Source organism: Phytophthora parasitica (genome assembly GCF_000247585.1).
Source record: "Phytophthora parasitica INRA-310 unplaced genomic scaffold supercont2.3, whole genome shotgun sequence".
Taxonomy (NCBI): domain Eukaryota; phylum Oomycota; class Peronosporomycetes; order Peronosporales; family Peronosporaceae; genus Phytophthora; species Phytophthora nicotianae.
The window spans coordinates 1510029-1528323 of NW_008648989.1; the positions used below are offsets into that span (position 1 = coordinate 1510029).

The 18295-nt window shown below is 50.3% G+C and overlaps 8 protein-coding genes across 8 annotated transcripts; 3 read left to right on the forward strand and 5 right to left on the reverse strand.

Annotated features, from left to right (window-relative positions):
• Positions 1-82: 82 nt before the first annotated feature.
• On the reverse strand, positions 83-1997 carry PPTG_01645 (Atypical/ABC1/ABC1-A protein kinase; the record flags this gene model as incomplete). Its single annotated transcript, XM_008895026.1, has 3 exons — positions 83-991; positions 1058-1178; positions 1249-1997. The coding sequence occupies 3 exons, from the start codon at positions 1995-1997 to the stop codon at positions 83-85; spliced, it is 1779 nt and encodes a 592-aa protein (XP_008893274.1).
• A 59-nt stretch (positions 1998-2056) lies between these two features.
• Positions 2057-2854, forward strand: PPTG_01646 (hypothetical protein). The gene is made up of 4 exons (XM_008895027.1): positions 2057-2169; positions 2236-2289; positions 2349-2408; positions 2474-2854. The coding sequence occupies exons 1-4, from the start codon at positions 2163-2165 to the stop codon at positions 2692-2694; spliced, it is 342 nt and encodes a 113-aa protein (XP_008893275.1). The 5' UTR covers positions 2057-2162; the 3' UTR covers positions 2695-2854.
• Positions 2792-6992, reverse strand: PPTG_01647 (hypothetical protein). The gene is made up of 2 exons (XM_008895028.1): positions 3739-6992; positions 2792-3670 (listed from the first exon to the last, which is right to left on the reverse strand). The coding sequence occupies exons 1-2, from the start codon at positions 6397-6399 to the stop codon at positions 2873-2875; spliced, it is 3459 nt and encodes a 1152-aa protein (XP_008893276.1). The 5' UTR covers positions 6400-6992; the 3' UTR covers positions 2792-2872.
• PPTG_21086 (hypothetical protein) lies at positions 6954-7553 on the reverse strand. The gene has a single exon (XM_008895539.1). It carries the CDS (start codon positions 7451-7453, stop codon positions 7103-7105), a length of 351 nt encoding a protein of 116 aa, XP_008893787.1. The 5' UTR covers positions 7454-7553; the 3' UTR covers positions 6954-7102.
• Positions 7554-9009: 1456 nt separating this feature from the next.
• Positions 9010-9396, reverse strand: PPTG_21087 (hypothetical protein). Its single transcript, XM_008895540.1, has one exon. It carries the CDS (start codon positions 9339-9341, stop codon positions 9111-9113), a length of 231 nt encoding a protein of 76 aa, XP_008893788.1. The 5' UTR covers positions 9342-9396; the 3' UTR covers positions 9010-9110.
• A 1066-nt stretch (positions 9397-10462) lies between these two features.
• On the reverse strand, positions 10463-13637 carry PPTG_01648 (hypothetical protein). The gene has a single exon (XM_008895029.1). It carries the CDS (start codon positions 13576-13578, stop codon positions 11233-11235), a length of 2346 nt encoding a protein of 781 aa, XP_008893277.1. The 5' UTR covers positions 13579-13637; the 3' UTR covers positions 10463-11232.
• A 591-nt stretch (positions 13638-14228) lies between these two features.
• Positions 14229-14795, forward strand: PPTG_01649 (hypothetical protein; the record flags this gene model as incomplete). Its single annotated transcript, XM_008895030.1, has 2 exons — positions 14229-14489; positions 14601-14795. The coding sequence occupies 2 exons, from the start codon at positions 14229-14231 to the stop codon at positions 14793-14795; spliced, it is 456 nt and encodes a 151-aa protein (XP_008893278.1).
• A 2382-nt stretch (positions 14796-17177) lies between these two features.
• On the forward strand, positions 17178-17438 carry PPTG_21088 (hypothetical protein; the record flags this gene model as incomplete). Its single annotated transcript, XM_008895541.1, has 1 exon — positions 17178-17438. One exon carries the CDS (start codon positions 17178-17180, stop codon positions 17436-17438), a length of 261 nt encoding a protein of 86 aa, XP_008893789.1.
• Between the last annotated feature and the right edge of the window lie 857 nt (positions 17439-18295).

The window sequence follows — 18295 nt, forward strand, 5'->3', positions numbered from 1 at the left end:
CGTCTAAAAGATTTTGATTCAAGCAACCCCATGTCCTCATTTTATCTTGTTTCCTCGAGTCGTTCCTGTAGATTGGGCTCAGTTAGGAGTAGTATTGGCGTTGCACGTCTTCTAGCACATCCCGACAAGGAACCACCGCGCGTAGCTTGATGCACATAAGGAAAGCCCCAGCAAGCTTACGGTGAAGAGAATACACCTCCTGTGGAGGCGGTGTCAGGCGGCCATGCATGAAAACCTCCGTGTGCTGACCGAGTCTAGTGGTCAGCTGACTCTTCTGGAAATCAAAAGGCTCATGGGACCGGAACGGCTCTCCTACCACCATACCGGCTGCAACGTGGGCGCGCATCATGCTCGGAGACTCGTCGCCAGTGAGGAAGTGCATCTTAATTGAATAGTCGACCAGCGTTTTCTCGTCCTCGTTCGCCGCGGCCCACACGATGTTAAAGTAATCGTCCACAAATGCCTTGGGATACTCACGAGCAGCACCGAAATCCACCAGTCCAATCGTGTCGGTGGATGCATTGTACATGAAGTTACTCCAGTTCGGGTCTGTCTGCATGAAACGCCAGTTGAAGAGCTCATGAATCGTGAGTTCCAAAATACGGCGAGCGATGCTGTCGCGCACGTCCTGGGATAGATGTACGGCCTTGTCGACTGCAACGCCCGAGATCAACTGCGTTGTCAGGATGCGCGCTGTGGACAACTCGCGGTACACTCGTGGCACCACGTACTTCTCCCCCATGCCGCTTTGCTCAATTAGCTCCTTGAAACGTTCCTGGTTGTCCGCCTCAGTAAGGTAATCGCACTCGGCTGTGAGCTCCTCCTTGCCCACACGGATGATCTCGTCAATGTACAGTCCACGGGGCAAGATGTTGGTGTATGTCACTAGCCTCTTCAGGTTAAGCAGGTCGCTGCCAATGGACTCGGCCACACCAGGATACTGAATCTTGATCGCCACACGGTCACCATTCAGCAGCGTGGCGCGGTGCACCTGTCAATACGGTATACCACAATCGTGTTAAATAAAAATAATTTAATAAAAACAAATATAATTTACCTGGCCAATGGACGCGGCAGCAATGGGAACATCGTCGAATTCTTGAAAATTGTCGCGCCAGTCGTCACCCAGTTCGGTCTTGAGTTGATGGTGCAGCTGATCCTTCGGCATCACGTGGGCACTATAGCAACAGCAATAATAATAAGTTAGCAATATATCAACACCACCACTCAATAAACCCTTCAACTTACTTCTCACGGACACGATCCAGTGCTACCGCCAACTTAGACGGGATCATGGCTTCGTCCTGGATACTCAGCATCTGCCCGAGCTTGAGAGCTGCTCCTCTCATGGTGCACAGTGTCTCCGCTAGCTTCTCAGCATTGGCATCGGACACCAATGCATTGTAGGTACCGTTCTTTCCTCCACTACGTACGATCTCTGCTGCAGTGCCTACTGCCAGCCTTGCTGCAAGGCCACCAAAGCCCAAGATACGGGACAGCGGCGACGACGGCACGTGCTTCTCCTCCCACACCTTCTTAGGCGGCTCCTCGTCCACAACAGGAGGTGTATCGATCTTCAGAGGCTCAGAGGTCTTATTTTCTAGTTCCGGGAGCTTGATCGTGTCGTCCTTAAGCGGTTCCGTCGTGATCTTCATCTCCGGATTCTTAGGCGTTTCTCTAATCGCGTCTACTTGTTGCTTCAGCACCGGAGCTTTCTCCTGTGTCTTGGTCTGCGTCTGCACGGCCTCCGAGGCTACAGTGGGCTGTGTCTGTACTGGCTTAGAGGCTGCAGCAGGCTGCACTTGTACTGGTTGAGAAGCTGGAGCAGGCGGAGCGCCCTCTCCGTTGAGGAAGTAGGGCACCAACCGAGCGAGCTCCGTCGCGTGCTTAGACAGCTGTCCACTCTTGGTGGCCACATCGGGTCCTTGTGTGCGCACCACCTGCTCAGCAACTTTGCTGGCGCCTTGCAGCACGCGCACGAAGTCCTGCGTCCACATCGTAGCCGACTCAAGCCAGAATGCGCGCTCGTTGTGCGGCTCGGATTGCTGCTTCGAGAATGCATGTCAAAACAAGATTATGGTTGATGGATGGTGTACAACACATCAAGTTGATGTAGAAAACATAAGTGCGATCAATCCCCCTTTGCTCACCTTGTAGCAACGATGGCCGGTATGACGCTGCTAATGAGCGCGAGGCAGCTCGATGGGATCTAACGCTGTGTGTGCGACTGAGCAGAGCAAGTCCGAGCGTCTCACCTGCTGATCAAGCACAGCGGCTCGCGTCGCCCCGGTACGAGTCTCCGTTAGTTAATGTTGAAGCGCTCCTGGTTGACACAATTTTTGCTGCAGCGTCGCGTCTGAGCGACAACATCACGCGCTCCAAGGAAGAAGCCATCGCCAAGCTGCTCGGTACGCATACGGACTCTCTGATAGATTAGTAGCCTTTTGTTCTGATTGTTGCCACTTGATCACAGAACTGCGCGCTCAGATCGTGTCGGGTCAGGCCAAGTTCGAGGACCTGGCGATGCAGTACAGCGACTGCAACAGCGGCACGCGCGGCGGCGACCTCGGCCCGTTCGGCCGCGGAATGATGCAGAAGCCCTTCGAAGATGCCACGTTTGCGCTCAAAGTGGGCGAGCTAAGCGACGTCGTGGACACGGACAGCGGAGTGCACATCATCCTCCGTACAGCGTAACTCAACCGAACAACTCGTGTCAACTACTTTTCGAGTCTGTTGTTGTCTGCAAGAGCTGGACTGTTGCTACCCAACACAAACTGAATCAAACACGGAGCGCTGTGAGGAATATAAATGCATTACGCAGAACTTCCATCTAATGTGCCTTGTTTGCTGGTCCACTTTCCACTCTGTCAGTCTAATTTCCAGCCGTACTGCCGCGACGGAAGCTGAACGACTTCATCGACAGTCGTGAGGACGAGCGCGGCGATGACGAGTGCGTGCTGGCCGTGGAGATACTCTCCCGGGACGCGTTCTTGACGCGACGCTTGTACACGCACGTGTCCTGGTCCACACGAATGCCCCACTGGAGGTACTCAGCATTGGTAGCAGCCTCCAAGAACTGGTTGAGCTTGGCCACACGGTCCTGGATGATCTTCTCGGAGAAGTTGCCAAAGAGCTGCTTGTTCGGCAGCTCCGGGATCTCCTTGCGCTTGTATCCGTTCTTGGTCTGCAGCGTCGCTGCCAGGTTACGGAACGTGCTGTAACGGTGCCACACGTACAGCGTGCCACGTGTGTTGGTCTCGATCTGCAGCTTGTACTCGACAAACTGGCGTCCTTCACGGTACGTGATGCGGCTGTCCACCACCTTGGCGGAGATAAGCGAGACTTCTTGAGAGCGCACGAGCTTCGTCTGGAGCTGCAGCACCTGCTGTTTAAGGCGCTCGTTCTCACGTAGGAGCTCAGCGTCGGCGTATTCCGCCACGTTAGACGACAGCGTCGAGCGTAGACGGTCGTTCTGGCCCACCAGCTCACGGTTGAGCTCCAACGCAGCCTCAGCAGCCTGCTTAGCGTCACGAGCGGCCGACTCTGCCTCTGCAACCTTAGAGGCCGCTTCAGTAAGAGCACGGAGGGTACGTGGGGACACGGGGCCGGATGGTCCGTCCTCAAGTTCTTCGTCCTTGTCACTCTCGTCACTCCAGTCATCTTCCACAGGCTCCTGTCACAAGAACATCCTTAGTAACTTACCACTAAAAATCAGAGATTAAAGCGAACAGAACGTACCGGTTGAGGGTCGCTGTGTTCGCGTTCCTCCTGCATCGACTTCTGGCGAATACGCTCCGCTTCTTCTTCCTGCGCGATCTTACGGAGACGTTCCTGTTCAAGTTGACGTTCCTTCCTGACACGCGCAAGCAGCAGAGCGTACAGATAGCGCTGCTTACGTCCACGTTCCCGAGCTTGCAGCTTAATAACTCCAGCACGTAGTGTCCGGTAGCGCTTGGCCTGCAGTCCACCGCGAGTAACAGCCTGCATCTTCACCACAGCAGAACGTTGACGCAAGAAGCGCTTGCGGTGTACATATCCGTGCATGGTCTTCTGGATGAGAATGGCGTGGTCCTTCAGGATCACGTTGCGACGGTCCTCCAGTCGCTGTAACAGACCTGAACTGAAGTAAACCTTGGTCTTACCCACCGCAAATTTGGAGTTCTGCATCGTTGTAGCCATGTCCGGGATCAATTCCTTCAGTAGACCAGCAACCATCTCAGAGGGCTCAGCATCACGCAATGCCGACGGACAGATGATCTGGAATCGCTGCTGGAATTCCACGAGCGGCAGACGGTTAGGGAAAGCTGCTCGACTGATGCGAATAGCAGCAATCACACCAGCACAACGTAGCTGCTCCACGATCATGAGACGGTTGAACTCGACGGCGCTCTTGTTGGCATTCGGCTTGATGCAACGCACATACTGCGACGACGTCTTGTTGATGGTCTCCATGAGCTCAGAAAGCTGTTTACGGAAGGCTCCAGCGATAGTGTTACCCACCAGGAAGCCCTTCTGACGTCCCTCTTTGCCGTTCTTGCCTCGACTGTTGCGCTTGCTCTTCTGTGTAGGTGTAAAGATGCCCGAGATGACTCCATTCGAGCTACTAGACAGCAGCTGCACCATGTCTGTCGGTAGAGTGTCCTTGTTCTTCTCCAAGAAGCCCGTACCGTTGTACGTCACATCACCAGCGTAGTGGTGGATAGTGAACTCCAACGGATTGATGCGGTTCTTCTCGATACTCGGGTGGTTGCTGCACGCATCCAATACTTTACTCACGAACGTGTTGTCTGTGGCTTGAGGACGCAGCACTTCCTCATTTAGCATACTGACGATGCCCATACGTCCCTCAATGAGGTCCAGAATGGGCTGATTGTCCTCAAATGTCACGAGTGTAAGAGGGATTCCCTCATCCACGTACTCCTGCTGGACATCCTTGAAGACATCGCTGTTGAATTTCTGCTGCAGCTTCTCGTTTGCGTAGTTAATGCACAGCTGTTCGAAGCCGTTCTGGTCGAAGCTCTCAAAACCGAAGATATCCAGCAAACCGATGTGCGTCTTGACGTTGTTGGTGGAGCACATGGCCTTGTTGACACGGTGCACCAGCCAGTCGAACAGCTGGGTGTACATACCCTTAGCCAGCGCGTCGCGCAGGTCCGAGGCCTGCTCGGCGTTCAATGGGATCGTGTACGACTCGGAACCAGCAGTGATGGAACGCTCCAGCAGCGTCGAGTGCAGTGCAGCGCTCTCAGTACCCAGCAGAGCACCCACATTGTCCACAATGTCCTCGTTTTTCACGTGACTTTTCTCGTTATCGCTGCCGTTTTGCTCAAATTCGACCTCTCCGAGGTTCAAAATGGCTGCTACGATCTCAAAGATGGCGTTCTGTTCTTCTGTTGAGATGCCGATCGTGTCCAGAGCGTCCTGCGTCTCTTTCAGACACTGGATGTCGTCGATGCCGGTCAATTCAGCCTCAGCACCCTCCGCCACGTACTTGTAATTAGTGGCATCTCCAGTGAGTTTTAGCTCCGTTTTACGCTCTTCTGACAGACAGAAGATCTGGTGGAAGATGTGGTAGTTGCGCTCTCCCTCCGTCTGTCCGACCACTCGACTCTTCTCCAGCAGATAAGTCTCACACAGACAACCCACGAGTGAACCCATGTTGTCGAATTGGAGCTGAGCGAACTTGCCGAACCTACTGGAATTGTCATTTCTCTTGGTCTTGGCGTTACCGAATGACTCAAGTAGGGGGTTGGACTTGAGCACTTGGTCGATGACCTTCGTACCGTGATTGCCACCGCCAGAGATGGAGGCCAAGTGGTTCATCATGATCTTGACCGTCTCCGTCTTACCAGCTCCAGACTCTCCGCTGACCAGAATACTCTGGTCCACTTGCGTCCTCTTCATGTCCATATAGGCCGTAGCGGACAGTGCAAACGGGTGAGGAGGAAGCGAGTCACGAGGCTGCTCCAGATATTGCAGATACAGCTCCTTGCCGTACAGATCGAGCCATTGGTATGGGTTCACGGCGATACAGATGGCGCCAGTGTATGTGTAAGGCATTTTCTTGGCGAACCGAAGCTCCAGGTTCTTCAGCACTGCCGGTTCGTGAAGATGGTTGAGCGTGCACATGTCGTTGGCTCCGTCGGCCTCGAACACGTTGCAGATCGGCATGGCCTCGTCCGAGACTTCACCGGCAAGACGCGCGATGTCGCGGATGTTGACGACCTGCTCGAGGCCGTCGTCCTTGTCCCATTCGCCGTCGTCGCTGGGCTGCAGACGCACCTCGGCCGAGACGCCGTCGTCCAGGCGACGCACGACCACGGCTTTTTTCCATACCTGCTCGTCGTGGGGCACCCAGACCATGGCGCCATTGTCTAGCATTCCTGAGTCCTCCGCCATGATTGTCTTGGGCTGTTTCGCGTACTGGGGGGCGACGCGGGCGCACTGACGGTGATCGTGGAGTCGCTCGCTGACTCTCCAGTCTCTCCCTCCTCTCCGTCTGGTCTTTCCTCGTGCATAACCGCCGGACGAGCCAATCACGAAGCGGCGCCCAGGTTAAAACCTGATTTTTGGCATTGACAAGAAAAGTAGACAATATTGGTGAAGTGCTTGTAGGAATTGTTGAGGGAGGTTGAGGGAGGGTGGAAGCGCGAATGTGCTAGCGTGGTTGTGGACTTGCGGTCGCGTTGGTGGAGAGACGACCTTACTGCTGATGAACAATAGCAATGCTGGTGTAGCCAAAATTGATTGCAGCTTGCAAATCAGCGAGGAATCTCGGTAGGATTGCAGCCGCTCTGGTGGCAGATCTTGCGCTGCGGCATCGGGAAATGTCGGGCTTCCTGCTGAAGATTTCTGTGTGGATACCAGCGATGCTGTACTACTTACATGTAGTACTGTATTCGTCAATACGCCTACAAGAAACCTGCTATAGCTCGCTTTTAGTACTTGTAAAGGCCTGTTGAAGCATTGCATTGCGGTCGCGATGGGCGACGCCACCAATTCTCAAGTGGACAACCGAGATGACAACGAAGAATGGTTGCGCTGGCCAACGCAAATCTCAGCAGCAACGTACCTGTACCGGAGGTGACAAATCGGTATGTGTCTACATATGCGGCATATGTATGTAACCCGGTTTCGCCAGCTCTGTATAGTTCAGTGGAATGTATCCATCTGACGTACGTGAACGTGCGACGCGACTGAAACTCGTCTCCATTTTGTTCACCGAAAGCTCTAAAGTGGCGAAGATGGCAAGGCGTTTATGAGGTTTCGATGCAGCGCTTTGGCACACTGGGTTATCGTCGTTTTCCAAGGCGGTAAATGACAGAGACTCGTGAACAGCCATTGCCACGGCGTCATCTTCACGTAAGTGGCCATCTTCGCTCAAAACAACTGGAAGCTGCAGCCTTCCCAACCGTCGTTTGTCCATCTTTGCTAAAGGCGAAGGGATCAGCATGATAAAAGGCGTGGCCACAGCGAAAAGGAGAGGCCGCTACAGTAGATCTTGACGGCTGCTCGGGGAAAAACGAAGCCTTGATTTAAGTATTTTCTGAAAGAGTGCGTGAGAGTTTGAGAGAATAAAATTCTCGAGAAAAAAAAGAATAGAGTGCACCTCTCTCTAGAGCAACAAGCAACAACTCACGGTCCTTTGGCATTTAATTGTAATGTATCAATTAAAATAGTTTATTAGACCTCTTCGCCAGTCTACGATCCTCTTTATAAACACCGACTGTCCGCTCAAGATTTAATACTTCCCCAGTACCACACAAGTGCGGTATGCAGTTCAAATTTGCATGTTCCAGGGCTTTCTATCTTGTTTGACAAAAAAAAATTGTCAGCCCAGCAAAAAGCAAAAATCTGGACATGCAAAAAACTGATGTTTAGTTTGCGAGCTACCGTACTACTTGCGGCAAAATGGATCTTGTGCTTGTCTGCTCAGCATGTGGCCCTCTCACTTGCAGGGGTCGCCAGAGCAGCAACTCGTCGCGCAGTACATGTTAAAGTGGCCACCCTCGGCCTCGTAGCATTTACTGACCGGGGTGTCGTTTCCGAGTATCGATCCAGCAAGGTTCGACCCCGCAGAGTTGCTGCTGAGTATTCGCAGGGTCGAGAGTGGCGATCACAGCGTTGATCAGGAGAGCGGAGCAAGTGCTGAAATTCACTCATTGACACTTGGTACTTTTGATTGGTGCCCCGATAAAAGGAATTGCGATGTTCCGGATGGCTTGCGACAACCCGTCCACTACTGTAGAGACTTTCTTAAGCAAACTCTCTCTCTATTAGAGAGAGAGAGAGTTTGCTTAAGTATTAGATTGGGCAGCTCGTCCACTTCCAACAGTAAACCAGTTGGCGCTAATGTTTTTCACTGAATACTACGCAAGTAATACAAAAAAATGTCGCTCGGGTGAACTACGGCCTGCAGCGGTTCCACCTTGTGTGTTTAAACTCGTAAGCAAGTTGGTTTTTAAGAAAGTATGAATTAAGGCTTAGCAACGGCAATACAAATATTTCTAAGCAGCACGTATCAAAAACGCGTATAGTTCCAAAGAAACGAAAGAAATCCCCGTGGCGAGGTTATTATACTTATATGCTTTTACTACTACTACACAACTGTAGCCAACTCTTTCCCTGTTATTAGGTTCTGCTACTGAAGCGCAACAGAACGAAGGCGTAAAGGTTATCGAGAATGACAGTATTACCCATCGCACTACTGGAGCGGCCGAACTGAAATAAAAAAAAGAAGGTGCCGAGTTTGTTCATCCAATGCATTTTACCAATATGAACGGCAAATTACATCATCTGCATCGCGGTCGCCATTTAATCATGACAATCTCGTTCCAACAGCAGCTTCACAGTCCTTGAATGCTGATGGCGTTTATTCTCGCGAAGCCACTGTACTAAGCAGAAATGAAGAGAGCGAGGTGGTGATTCTAACGCGTGCTGCTTTACGTTAGTCAAACCCTTTAAACAAGGAAGCAGGCGAATTGGTCTGCATTGTAAGAAAAAGAATCAAGCTTGACATAACAAATAAAACGAGTACCTTCGATTGAGCTCATCTATAGTCTGATACTATCGATTGATGGCGAAATCATCCGTGGATCGAAGGCTGCAATCTAGGCCGAGGCGCCACACTTCGTCTTGCAGCAAGCCTCAAATGTACCGCCCTTCACAGCAATGTCGTTACGGCAGGCCTGACTTATCTGAATGTTCGCTTCGCAGTAGAGAGGCGGGCAACCATCTCCCTGGCAGTACTGTGGGTCCCCACTGAGGGAGGACTCCTCAGCCGTTGCGACGGTGGCGACGACAGCAGCGAAGACGAAGGCGAACCAGGTCTTGAAGTTCATCGTGTTGGTGGAGTAATAATAGCAACTTGACAAGTGGTGTGTTCTGCAGCCAGCTAAACTCGGACTGACTCCTGATGCAACAATGCTCATGAGCGCTCGACGACAACCAATATTTTGCATTTGGGATGGGACCAACAGCAGCCTCCACACAAAGCATACAATAGTGTAGTGATGCCCCATCCCATGAACAGCGTTTCCAACGCGTGTGATTCAAAAGCCCCGATGTGGAATCGACTTGTGATTTACAGTTATTTGAATCATAGTTGTGAATTGCGCTGACATGTGAACAACCAACTGAATTGGGATAAGTAACCAATTTGGTTAACGTCTCCTCCGAGGCGAATAACAATGTTGCGGATTTCAGCGTGGAGTGCATACCATGAAGCACACTCAGCGATAGCATTAGAATCAAAGTCTCTTGAGCTATTAGAGGTGTCTTCAATGCAAATAAAATGGAGAACGTATCTCCATACATGTGCTATAGTTTTTCAGAGTCAATAGGCTTCTGTCGCAGCCTAGATGGCATATTATGCTGGTCAAAGCAACAAGAACTATTCGTTTGGTATTGGATTGTGTATCGCGTGAATTGAGTTTTCGTCCAGCACTCCTGCCGCTGCCGCGTGGCTGCCCTGCACCAACAACGCCATCAATCGCATTATTGCGTCTGATCATACCTTGAAAATTTCGTCAATAGTAAAGCTTTTTATCGACACGAGCTAAGAAAACAAGGGAAGGATTTCTTGTAATCTTTATGAGATGCTTGTCTGCTTGTCTAGCTGGTACTTAAGTACTTGACAAGTAAGAGGCATTGCTTTACGCCTACTTAACGGCACGGGCTGCCGGAGCTGCAACTCGTAGCGCAACATTTCGTGAAGTCTCCACTGTAGTTCTCGCAGCACTGACTGATCCGGATGTTGGAAGAAAAAGTATTGGAGCCGCATGCTGAAGTGCTGAAGCAGAAGACAGCTTCGACAGCAGTGAGAGCGACGGCGATCGCGGTACCGATGAAAGCAACAACGCAAGTCTTGAGGATCATCGTCGGAGGTGGGTTTTCTTCGCTCTCGGTCTTAGTAGTGAGTGAGGTATGGCTCGACAAAAGCAAAATGACCTGAATTACAGGGTACTGCTTCATTGTTGGTGCACGCATAAACAAATCTGATTACGGTAAGATAAAGCGGTGACCGTTTCCGATCAAAAAGTTCGACTGAGTAGCTGCATTCGTGTTTCTTATTGTATCTTGGTAATACAGATGTAGTAGTATAGCTGACAATCGACACGAACCGAGAACATGGGAAAGCTGCTGTAATGTTTCCTGAGGAGAGAATTGGTAGCCAATTGTCCCGTCAGCTTAGCTGCATGGGCTGCCAGTGCGGCAACTCGAAGCGCAACACGCCGAGAAATCGCCGCCTTTGTTCTCGCAGCATTGACTGATTCGGGTGTTGGATGGAGAGTAGATGTAGCCGCATCCCAGCGTGCTGGGGCAATAGGCAGCATCGATAGTGACAGCGATAGTTGCCACAGCGCCGACGAAAGCAGCAAAACACACGGTTAAATTCATTCTCGGCAGATTGTCTTGGAGCTCGGTCTTGGTTGGCAAAATGCACAATGGTTCCATGCAAGCAGTTCACACTGGTGTATTCGTATTGCTTCGTTCGAGATACGTACTTGTACAAATCTGTACTAATACGCTGACGGTAGTGTGTAAGCACTAGCAAGATGGCCAACAAAACTTCTAAACTTGTTTTCGGATTTTACCTTTCCTCTGATCCTTCATTGTTTAAATGCGCTTCGAAGTGGTGTGCTCACAGCAGAAATGTCTTGATCATCTCTCAGGATGTCTTCATACAGAAGGAAACTCAAGAAAGGGCGTAGAGCAAAATTGTCAAAGCTTTTACAGTAGGAATGACTTCTGGTCTAGCTTAAAAGAAGGTGACTGTAGCTCACGCGCTAGCAACAGTGTATCAGACTGCAAATTCGCTGGCCCACTCACGAGTAATACTACGTCCGCCTTCATGCCATAACTTTCCCGAATCTCGCTGTGTACGTCACGCAGTCGTGTACTCAAATCCGGGCGCTCCTTTTCGATCAAGAAGTTCCTACTGAGCACAGACTGTGCTGGCGTTGGCATTGACCGTGGCGTGGCAGGCGCCGCTGGACTGGCAATATCCAAACCTTCCAATTCCATCTCCCCCATTGCAACACCCATGGCTCCATCGCCGCTCCTACGAGCATTCCATCGCGTCAGTAAATACAACACAGCACTCGCTCCAAGCACAGCGCCAAGCGCACCCGCACACGGCAACAGCGTGCGTCTTACGAACGATTTGGCTGTAAATTCTTCTAACCGGAACACCCACATCATCATGAGTGCACACCCTAATGCCGTCCCAACAAACAACGGCAATCCTTGCATGTAGTTGTGACCCGAGAAGGCATGACGCTCCAACGACGGGGGATAGAAGCGCTGAGCGCGAGGTGAGGATTCCTCGGATAGATCATCCGGCTCTGTTTGAGTGTCATCATCTTCGTCATATTCACTACCACTGACAGAATGCGTATGATGTAACCAGATTTTGCATTTCCATTGCGAACAGCGGTTCACTGCATCCAGTAGCTCTGCGTGTGCCTCCAAAAACTCCAGATCACGACACGTCCAGACAATCCACAAGGTACGTGGCAGCTCTGAATTCTCCGTCACTTCGTCACGGTCGTTCAATTCCGCAAGTGCCTTTAAATGATCTAAAACACTTAAGAACGGGGTCATACCGCTGCCTCCTGCCACAAACACCATGTGCGGAGCCAACTTGATTTCGGAGCCATAGTATCCGTCCACGTGGACAGTTTGAAGCTGATGTGTCTTCATCAAAGTCACCACTTGAGACGTGAAAGGTCCTTGCACTTTAGCGTCTAGAACGAACGAGTGACGATTACGTAGTGGACTGGAACTGATGGTGAATGGATGCCACTCTTTCCCAATTGCGTCCACTTTAATGTACACATATTGTCCTGGCGAGAAATCCGACCCTGGCGTAGTTGATCGTCGCAACTCCAACTGGAAAACTTTGTTGCTCATTGCAGTTGCCGACATGACACTTGCTTTTCCACGTCCGAAAGCGGAAACGGTTCGGTAAATTCCGTACAAAACAATTGCCGGCACCAGCCAAAACGATGCGGCGTAGTAATGCAAAGCCGTAAACACGATGAAACCTGCACTCAAGCAATGCAACACGATAAAACGTCGGAAAAAGCGACGACGTACCCATTCCATCGAAGACACAGCAACAACCAAAAGCGGCAACATTGCCACTGCGCCGAAAAAGTTGCGGGTAGATCCATAACGTTGTTTAGGGGTGCAACTTTCAGCCAGACACGGAAACAACATTTTTTCCACTTTGCCTTGCGAGTACCAAACCAAAATGTACAACACGCCATGCAACACCAGCATGATGAATCCAAATTGTCCTGTTAAAACATGATACCGCGCTGCTCTTTCGCCTGATAGCCCGAAAAACTTGTGCAAAAACGATTGCCTTGCCACTAATATCACAGATAGCACCATCGCGTACAGGCCGTTCATGCCAAAGGCACGAGCTGTCCGGACCACAATGCCCGCTTTTGCCAGTTTGCCATTTTCCTTGTCGATCAGCAATTTCCCCACCACGAGGTTGAGTTGCAGCAGCAAGAAGCCACTGACCAACACCACGTCGACGGCATCGAGCCCGAAACGTTTGCCGATGCTCGGGCGGGCCTTCACCCACTGCACTACCTTAAGCTGTTGTCCCCATCTGGCCAGCGAGCCGACAGACTCTTGTCTCCAATAGAAAATTACCCCCGCCAAAAGGAAAGGAAACACCAAAGCAACGGAAACCACAAAAGGTTCCACGTCTAGTTTGTCACCTAATTTCGCCTCCACTAACGGGAACACTTCGAGATCGAAAATTGGCCAGCGGATCCACAAAAGGCCGAAGAGAATCCACGCACTGCAAAATTTAAGAAAAACCTTTGCACCGCTGCGTCGCGCTTTCGCCATCATTTGCAGCGCCGCGGCCTTCTGGGGTTTTTGCAGGAGCCTCATGCGCTTGGAGCCTTTAGGCGACGTGCGAGAAGCAACAAGGCGATCGAACTCGTCGTCGTTGAGGTCTTGGTCTAGCAGTAGATCCAGGTCTGGGTCTGTGTCGGGCGAGCGAGGCGGAGACAACGGAGCTCGGCGGCGTTCCATGTCCACGCGTGCGCTCATAATCAGAGCGAGAATGTGTGTGCGTTTACTGCCATGAGGTGAATAATATGAACGTGTATTTTAACCAATCAATCATAAGGTCTTATAAGACAGGGTATTTGTAGAGAATGTAAACCGGTTTCAACCGGATTTCGGGTTGGCCTTTTGCACACAGCCGGATTAAACCGAATTTGGACCGGGTCAAACCGAGTCAAATCCGGTTAAACCGGTTATTAAGGTATTTAAGTTTCACCTCAAAACGAATTTGTTGTATGGTGCGTTTAGTAGTGGAATGTTTTGCTAGAGAATTTTACCTCTCCCGATCGGTATGCCCCGTATCAACTACTAGGGGTCTATTAGATATCAAAGGCTAATAACATGGCAAATGGTCTTTTCTTTAACTTTTTCACTCCCGGCAAACTCGCGTCTTTTTAGAGACCCATTGTGGCCCTGTAAATCTGCTCTTGTTTCTTGTAATTGGTCAGAACAAACTGTCGTGTATGCCTACCCCATGTGACAGACGGTTACAGGTCCACAGAGGACCTGTAAGAGACCATTTCCGATGCAGTACCGTAAGTCCCACAACAACAGAGAACCTCAGTTGAACCAATCATTTGCTGTGGCGCGAAACTGGAGTTTGGCGGCTACTCATCATTCTACAAAAGTCTGGAATGGACATCACAGAGCTTCTAAACGCCGTAGACAACGCTTCGAGTGACTGGGAGTTTGACGATGATGAACCTGATCTGTCAGTGGAGGATGGGGTAGCGTCTGACGAGGCGTCCGCTGACCTTGCAGTGGAGGAGGAGGAGGAAGAGGTAGAAGCTGGCGAGGAGTCCCAACCTGCACAAGGCTCGGTCCGTCGTACCGGCAACGAGTACATAGAAAATCTGATTCGAGACAGTGGCCTTCACATTATCCGCGAGAGAGAGGTCATGCTTAGCATATAAAGAACGCCAAGAGCTCGGTCTCTTTTCTCTTTTTTTTCGCGTGACTTTCGGAACTCGTTGCGAGGCTGGACTAACGAAAACCTACGTGAATAGGGAAAAGAGCTTATGACCTCCGTCGAAATGGATGCATTTTTTGGTCTGGAAATTGCCACTAGTATCTCTCCATTCACAGAGCTAGCTGAATTTTGGTCGACAAAACTATTCCTTGGACAGAACGATTTTGCGTCGACTATGCCTAGGAATCGCTACCAAAACATCCGTGGAAAGACTACAGACTCACCCTCCTGATAGCGTGTCTGCTGATAGAAGGGCTGCGGATCCATTATGGCACAGCAGACTGCTCATGACCGAGATGCAGAGGAAGTTTGCCGCGACTGCTGTACCTGTTGGTGTAATCAGCCTTGATGAAAAGACAGTAAGGACGAAGGCAAGAACAGCAGCCAAATCGTACTTGCCCTCGAAGCCAGACCAATACGGCGTGCGATTTTACAGTGTAGTTGGTTGGGAGAGTCTCTACATCTACTCAATTTGGGACAATGGTTCGGGCAACAAACTAACTGCTTCTCCAACCGAGCGCTACGTTGATGTGTTTCCCGATCTCCGTACACCACTGTTTAGGACTCTCGGTGGTAACGACATCCACGTGAAAAAGGATTCTGCAAGCGCACTATGGGTAGCTATGTGTGGCCATATCACGAAGTCCCACCAAGATCCCACCGGCCGCCGCCTGTTGGTTTGTGACAATTTTTACACGAGACATACTTTGGCTCAGGCGTTATTGGCATTTACAGACGGAGAAATGCAAATGCTGGGCACAGTGAGGATTGTATTGCAAGGAAAGTGGAACTCCACGGTTCTAGAAGAAGCTAAAGAGCGGCTCAAGGAATCAGAGCGCGGGACGTGGGAGCTTATCGCCGCTGTTGACGTTCCTACTGACTGGGAGAAGCAACAAAAAGCACATCAGAACAAACAGAAGTGACTACCAGCCCACCAAAAAATCGCCTACGTACCCCCGATGAATTTTGCTGCTAACGCAGGATACATAGTCTTCAAGGACAGAAAGACGGTAGTGTTCTACACGAACAACCTCGCCGGAACTCCGTCGCAGCGCGTGCTTACCCAAGATTCCGAGGAGGCAGTTCGTTTGTGTCGTGGTCTAGCTCCAATTCGGCGATGGACTGGCGAGCAAAATCTGCATAGAACAACGTTTCAAGTGCCAGCCTTTATCGTTGCCTATAACTTGTTCATGAACGGTGTCGACAGAGTTGATCAGCTTCGAAGCACGAATCCCATCCGACGAAAAGAGACCCGACTATCGATGAACACTCTTACCTGGGCAATGGACATGGCTCTTATCAATGCTTTTTGCATTTTCAACAAAGTGTCTGGTAGCGCGTGCAAGCGAATCACTCTTCGCGAATTCAAACGCCGTGTAGCAGAACAGCTAACATTACCACAACGAGTTCGCATGGAGAGAAAGCGGCGCCCAACACCACCAGCTGAAACGCTACAAGAGATTGTTGGAATGGATACAAGCGTGCATACGATTACTCCAAACTCGACTAAGTTCTCCAAAGGTAAACTTGTTTGCTATCTATGCACATTACGAGGTCTTAGTAAGAAGGCAAGGTACGGCTGCATGGGTTGCAATAGAGGTTTTCACGTTACCTGCTGGACTGCTTTTCATTTTCAGCACGCGTTTACTTCAACATCTCTCAGCGTACGTGAAGCGTTGGACGCTGTTTGCGCCGCTGCTTCCGGTGATGCCGTGGTGCAGCCACGTCTGAAGAACAACAAGACCATAACAACACTAGATCAGCTCGAGTTGATAGCAGACTAGATAAGTAGCTAATACAGCCTTGTACATACCTGTTTACCTCAGTTACAGCGCTTAAATGACGCTCGATACACGTCGGGAAGAGGGGAACAGCCCCCTTCGACAAGCAGCCATGCTTCTTGTAATGATAGAGTTGGTAGAGAGCAGCAACCAAGTTTGCGGGGAGCTCGTCTCCTTCGCCTGCACGTCATTATCCTGACTCTGCTAGCCAGTATCTCGGCGCCGTACTGCTCCCACTCGCAGGGGAAACACCCACAGTAGATGCAAGCTCCTCCTTCCTCGTCAGCTCTGCGCTCCATCGTCGTTCTTGTCCTGATTTGGATTTTCAAATTGCCGAGAAATACCGTGAGCTACACGATGGCAGAACACGTGTACCTTTCTAGCTACCTGATTGGCTTGGCTTCCTTTACTGATTGGCTGTGCAATGGGTCCAAGGCGGACCTTCAATCTTCTGTTGATAGTGAAAGGGTTTAACCCTTGAACTGAATTCTATCCGGTTTGATTCGGATAATTTTGGACCGGGTCTAACCGGTTCCGATTCGAATACAATTCGGTTTTAACCGAATTGACTCGTTACATCCCCTAGGTATTTGTATGGATGATGTGACAGTGCCAACACTTTTTTTCTTGAATAGACATTAGCCAAAATAGTCCACGTATTTGAATACTACCTAATCAAACAGCTGCTTACAATTGTCTATCCAATCTATTGGCAAAAGGGTAGATTAAGCTGCTGCCGACCGAGACATGTTAAGAGAATATATACAAGCCATTATTTTGACGTGTGCACTTATATCTATCAGTGCTTCTGCCGACAAAGACTGAATTAAACAATGACCCTGCAAAAGTTCGCTCCTGATAACTCACAAAATGAACGGGAAACGGCCATCAGCACTTTTGAGCGCTTCTTGCTGTCAGAAGATGTAAACATGGGCTTCATCGCTTCCTGCCTTCTCGGACACGAGGACAGTCCTACGTCTATGAAGCTGGTAGACCGGTTTATGAAGTATATGACTTTGCAGGAAAACCGCAAGCTCGATAGCTACCCCAAGCATCGATCCGCTATTAAGAAGAGGCTGCTTAAAATGGACTAGACATTGGAGTGTCGTGTAGAAACACGCCAAAAATGTATAGCACGCTTCCCCAACAACACTCACTAAGTCACGAAGACTCAATAGGCGTTAATGTGAGCAATAAACCTGAAGACCCTAGTTCTACCCTGCCAGATTGGTATATACCCTGTGTACCGTGTGTCCCACCGGATAGCTGCCAAACACCCAACACTACGCCGCGAGCAAAGGCTAGAGTGCCCTTTTCTTCACGCAAGTATACCTCACAGTCCCTATACCACACTTGTTCAGACGCGATACGGGGGTATTGGAGCTATACTCCGAACGGTAAAAATATTTGGACAGCGTAATAGCATCTCCAATACACAGCAAAAACTCGAAACTCAATACAAGGCCAGCTAAATTGGCTCTTGGCTCTGCCGGATGAGCGCAAACTACCGCTAGTAGTAATGCTCACCGACAGCAATATCCAGTCTTCCGGAACTACCACCGCCACTACCGCGTGCCCTTGTGTTATTGGCAGTAAATGCTGTTCTGGAATATAAGACCGAAGGCTCCAAATGTAATATCTAAATCCTACTATCTACCTATATAAACATTAAGTATAAACATGGCCGTCATGGATCTTCTAAAACCACTCTTGACCACTCGAGGGACCACCGAAGCTTGAACCGTTGCTGCCACTGACCACCTGAAGGTCGTTGGATCTTGTTCCAGTGTCACCGCACGCTATCTTGGTATTGTATGCCGTCGCATGAGCCTCCAACCACTGTGGACTGTATCTCCACCATCGTCCAATAAATTACGCCACCAAAACCAAACGACGTGCGCTGAAAGCGGAAGAAGGTGCACAGCGATGGTTGGCTACGTAAGCTGATAGC

Excerpts from the sequence above, each read along its gene's own strand:
- PPTG_21087 (XM_008895540.1), bottom strand. The coding sequence starts at position 9,341 with ATGAACTTCAAGACCTGGTTCGCCTTCGTCTTCGCTGCTGTCGTCGCC.
- PPTG_21086 (XM_008895539.1), bottom strand. The coding sequence starts at position 7,453 with ATGCTGATCCCTTCGCCTTTAGCAAAGATGGACAAACGACGGTTGGGA.
- PPTG_01648 (XM_008895029.1), bottom strand. The coding sequence starts at position 13,578 with ATGAGCGCACGCGTGGACATGGAACGCCGCCGAGCTCCGTTGTCTCCG.
- PPTG_01646 (XM_008895027.1), top strand. Across the intron at positions 2,290-2,348 it reads CAGCGGCTCGCGTCGCCCCG|CGTCGCGTCTGAGCGACAAC; the intron begins GTACGAGTCTCC and ends TTTTTGCTGCAG. Across the intron at positions 2,409-2,473 it reads AGCCATCGCCAAGCTGCTCG|AACTGCGCGCTCAGATCGTG; the intron begins GTACGCATACGG and ends ACTTGATCACAG.
- PPTG_01647 (XM_008895028.1), bottom strand. The coding sequence starts at position 6,399 with ATGGCGGAGGACTCAGGAATGCTAGACAATGGCGCCATGGTCTGGGTG. Across the intron at positions 3,671-3,738 it reads AACACAGCGACCCTCAACCG|CCTGTGGAAGATGACTGGAG; the intron begins GTACGTTCTGTT and ends TTGTGACAGGAG.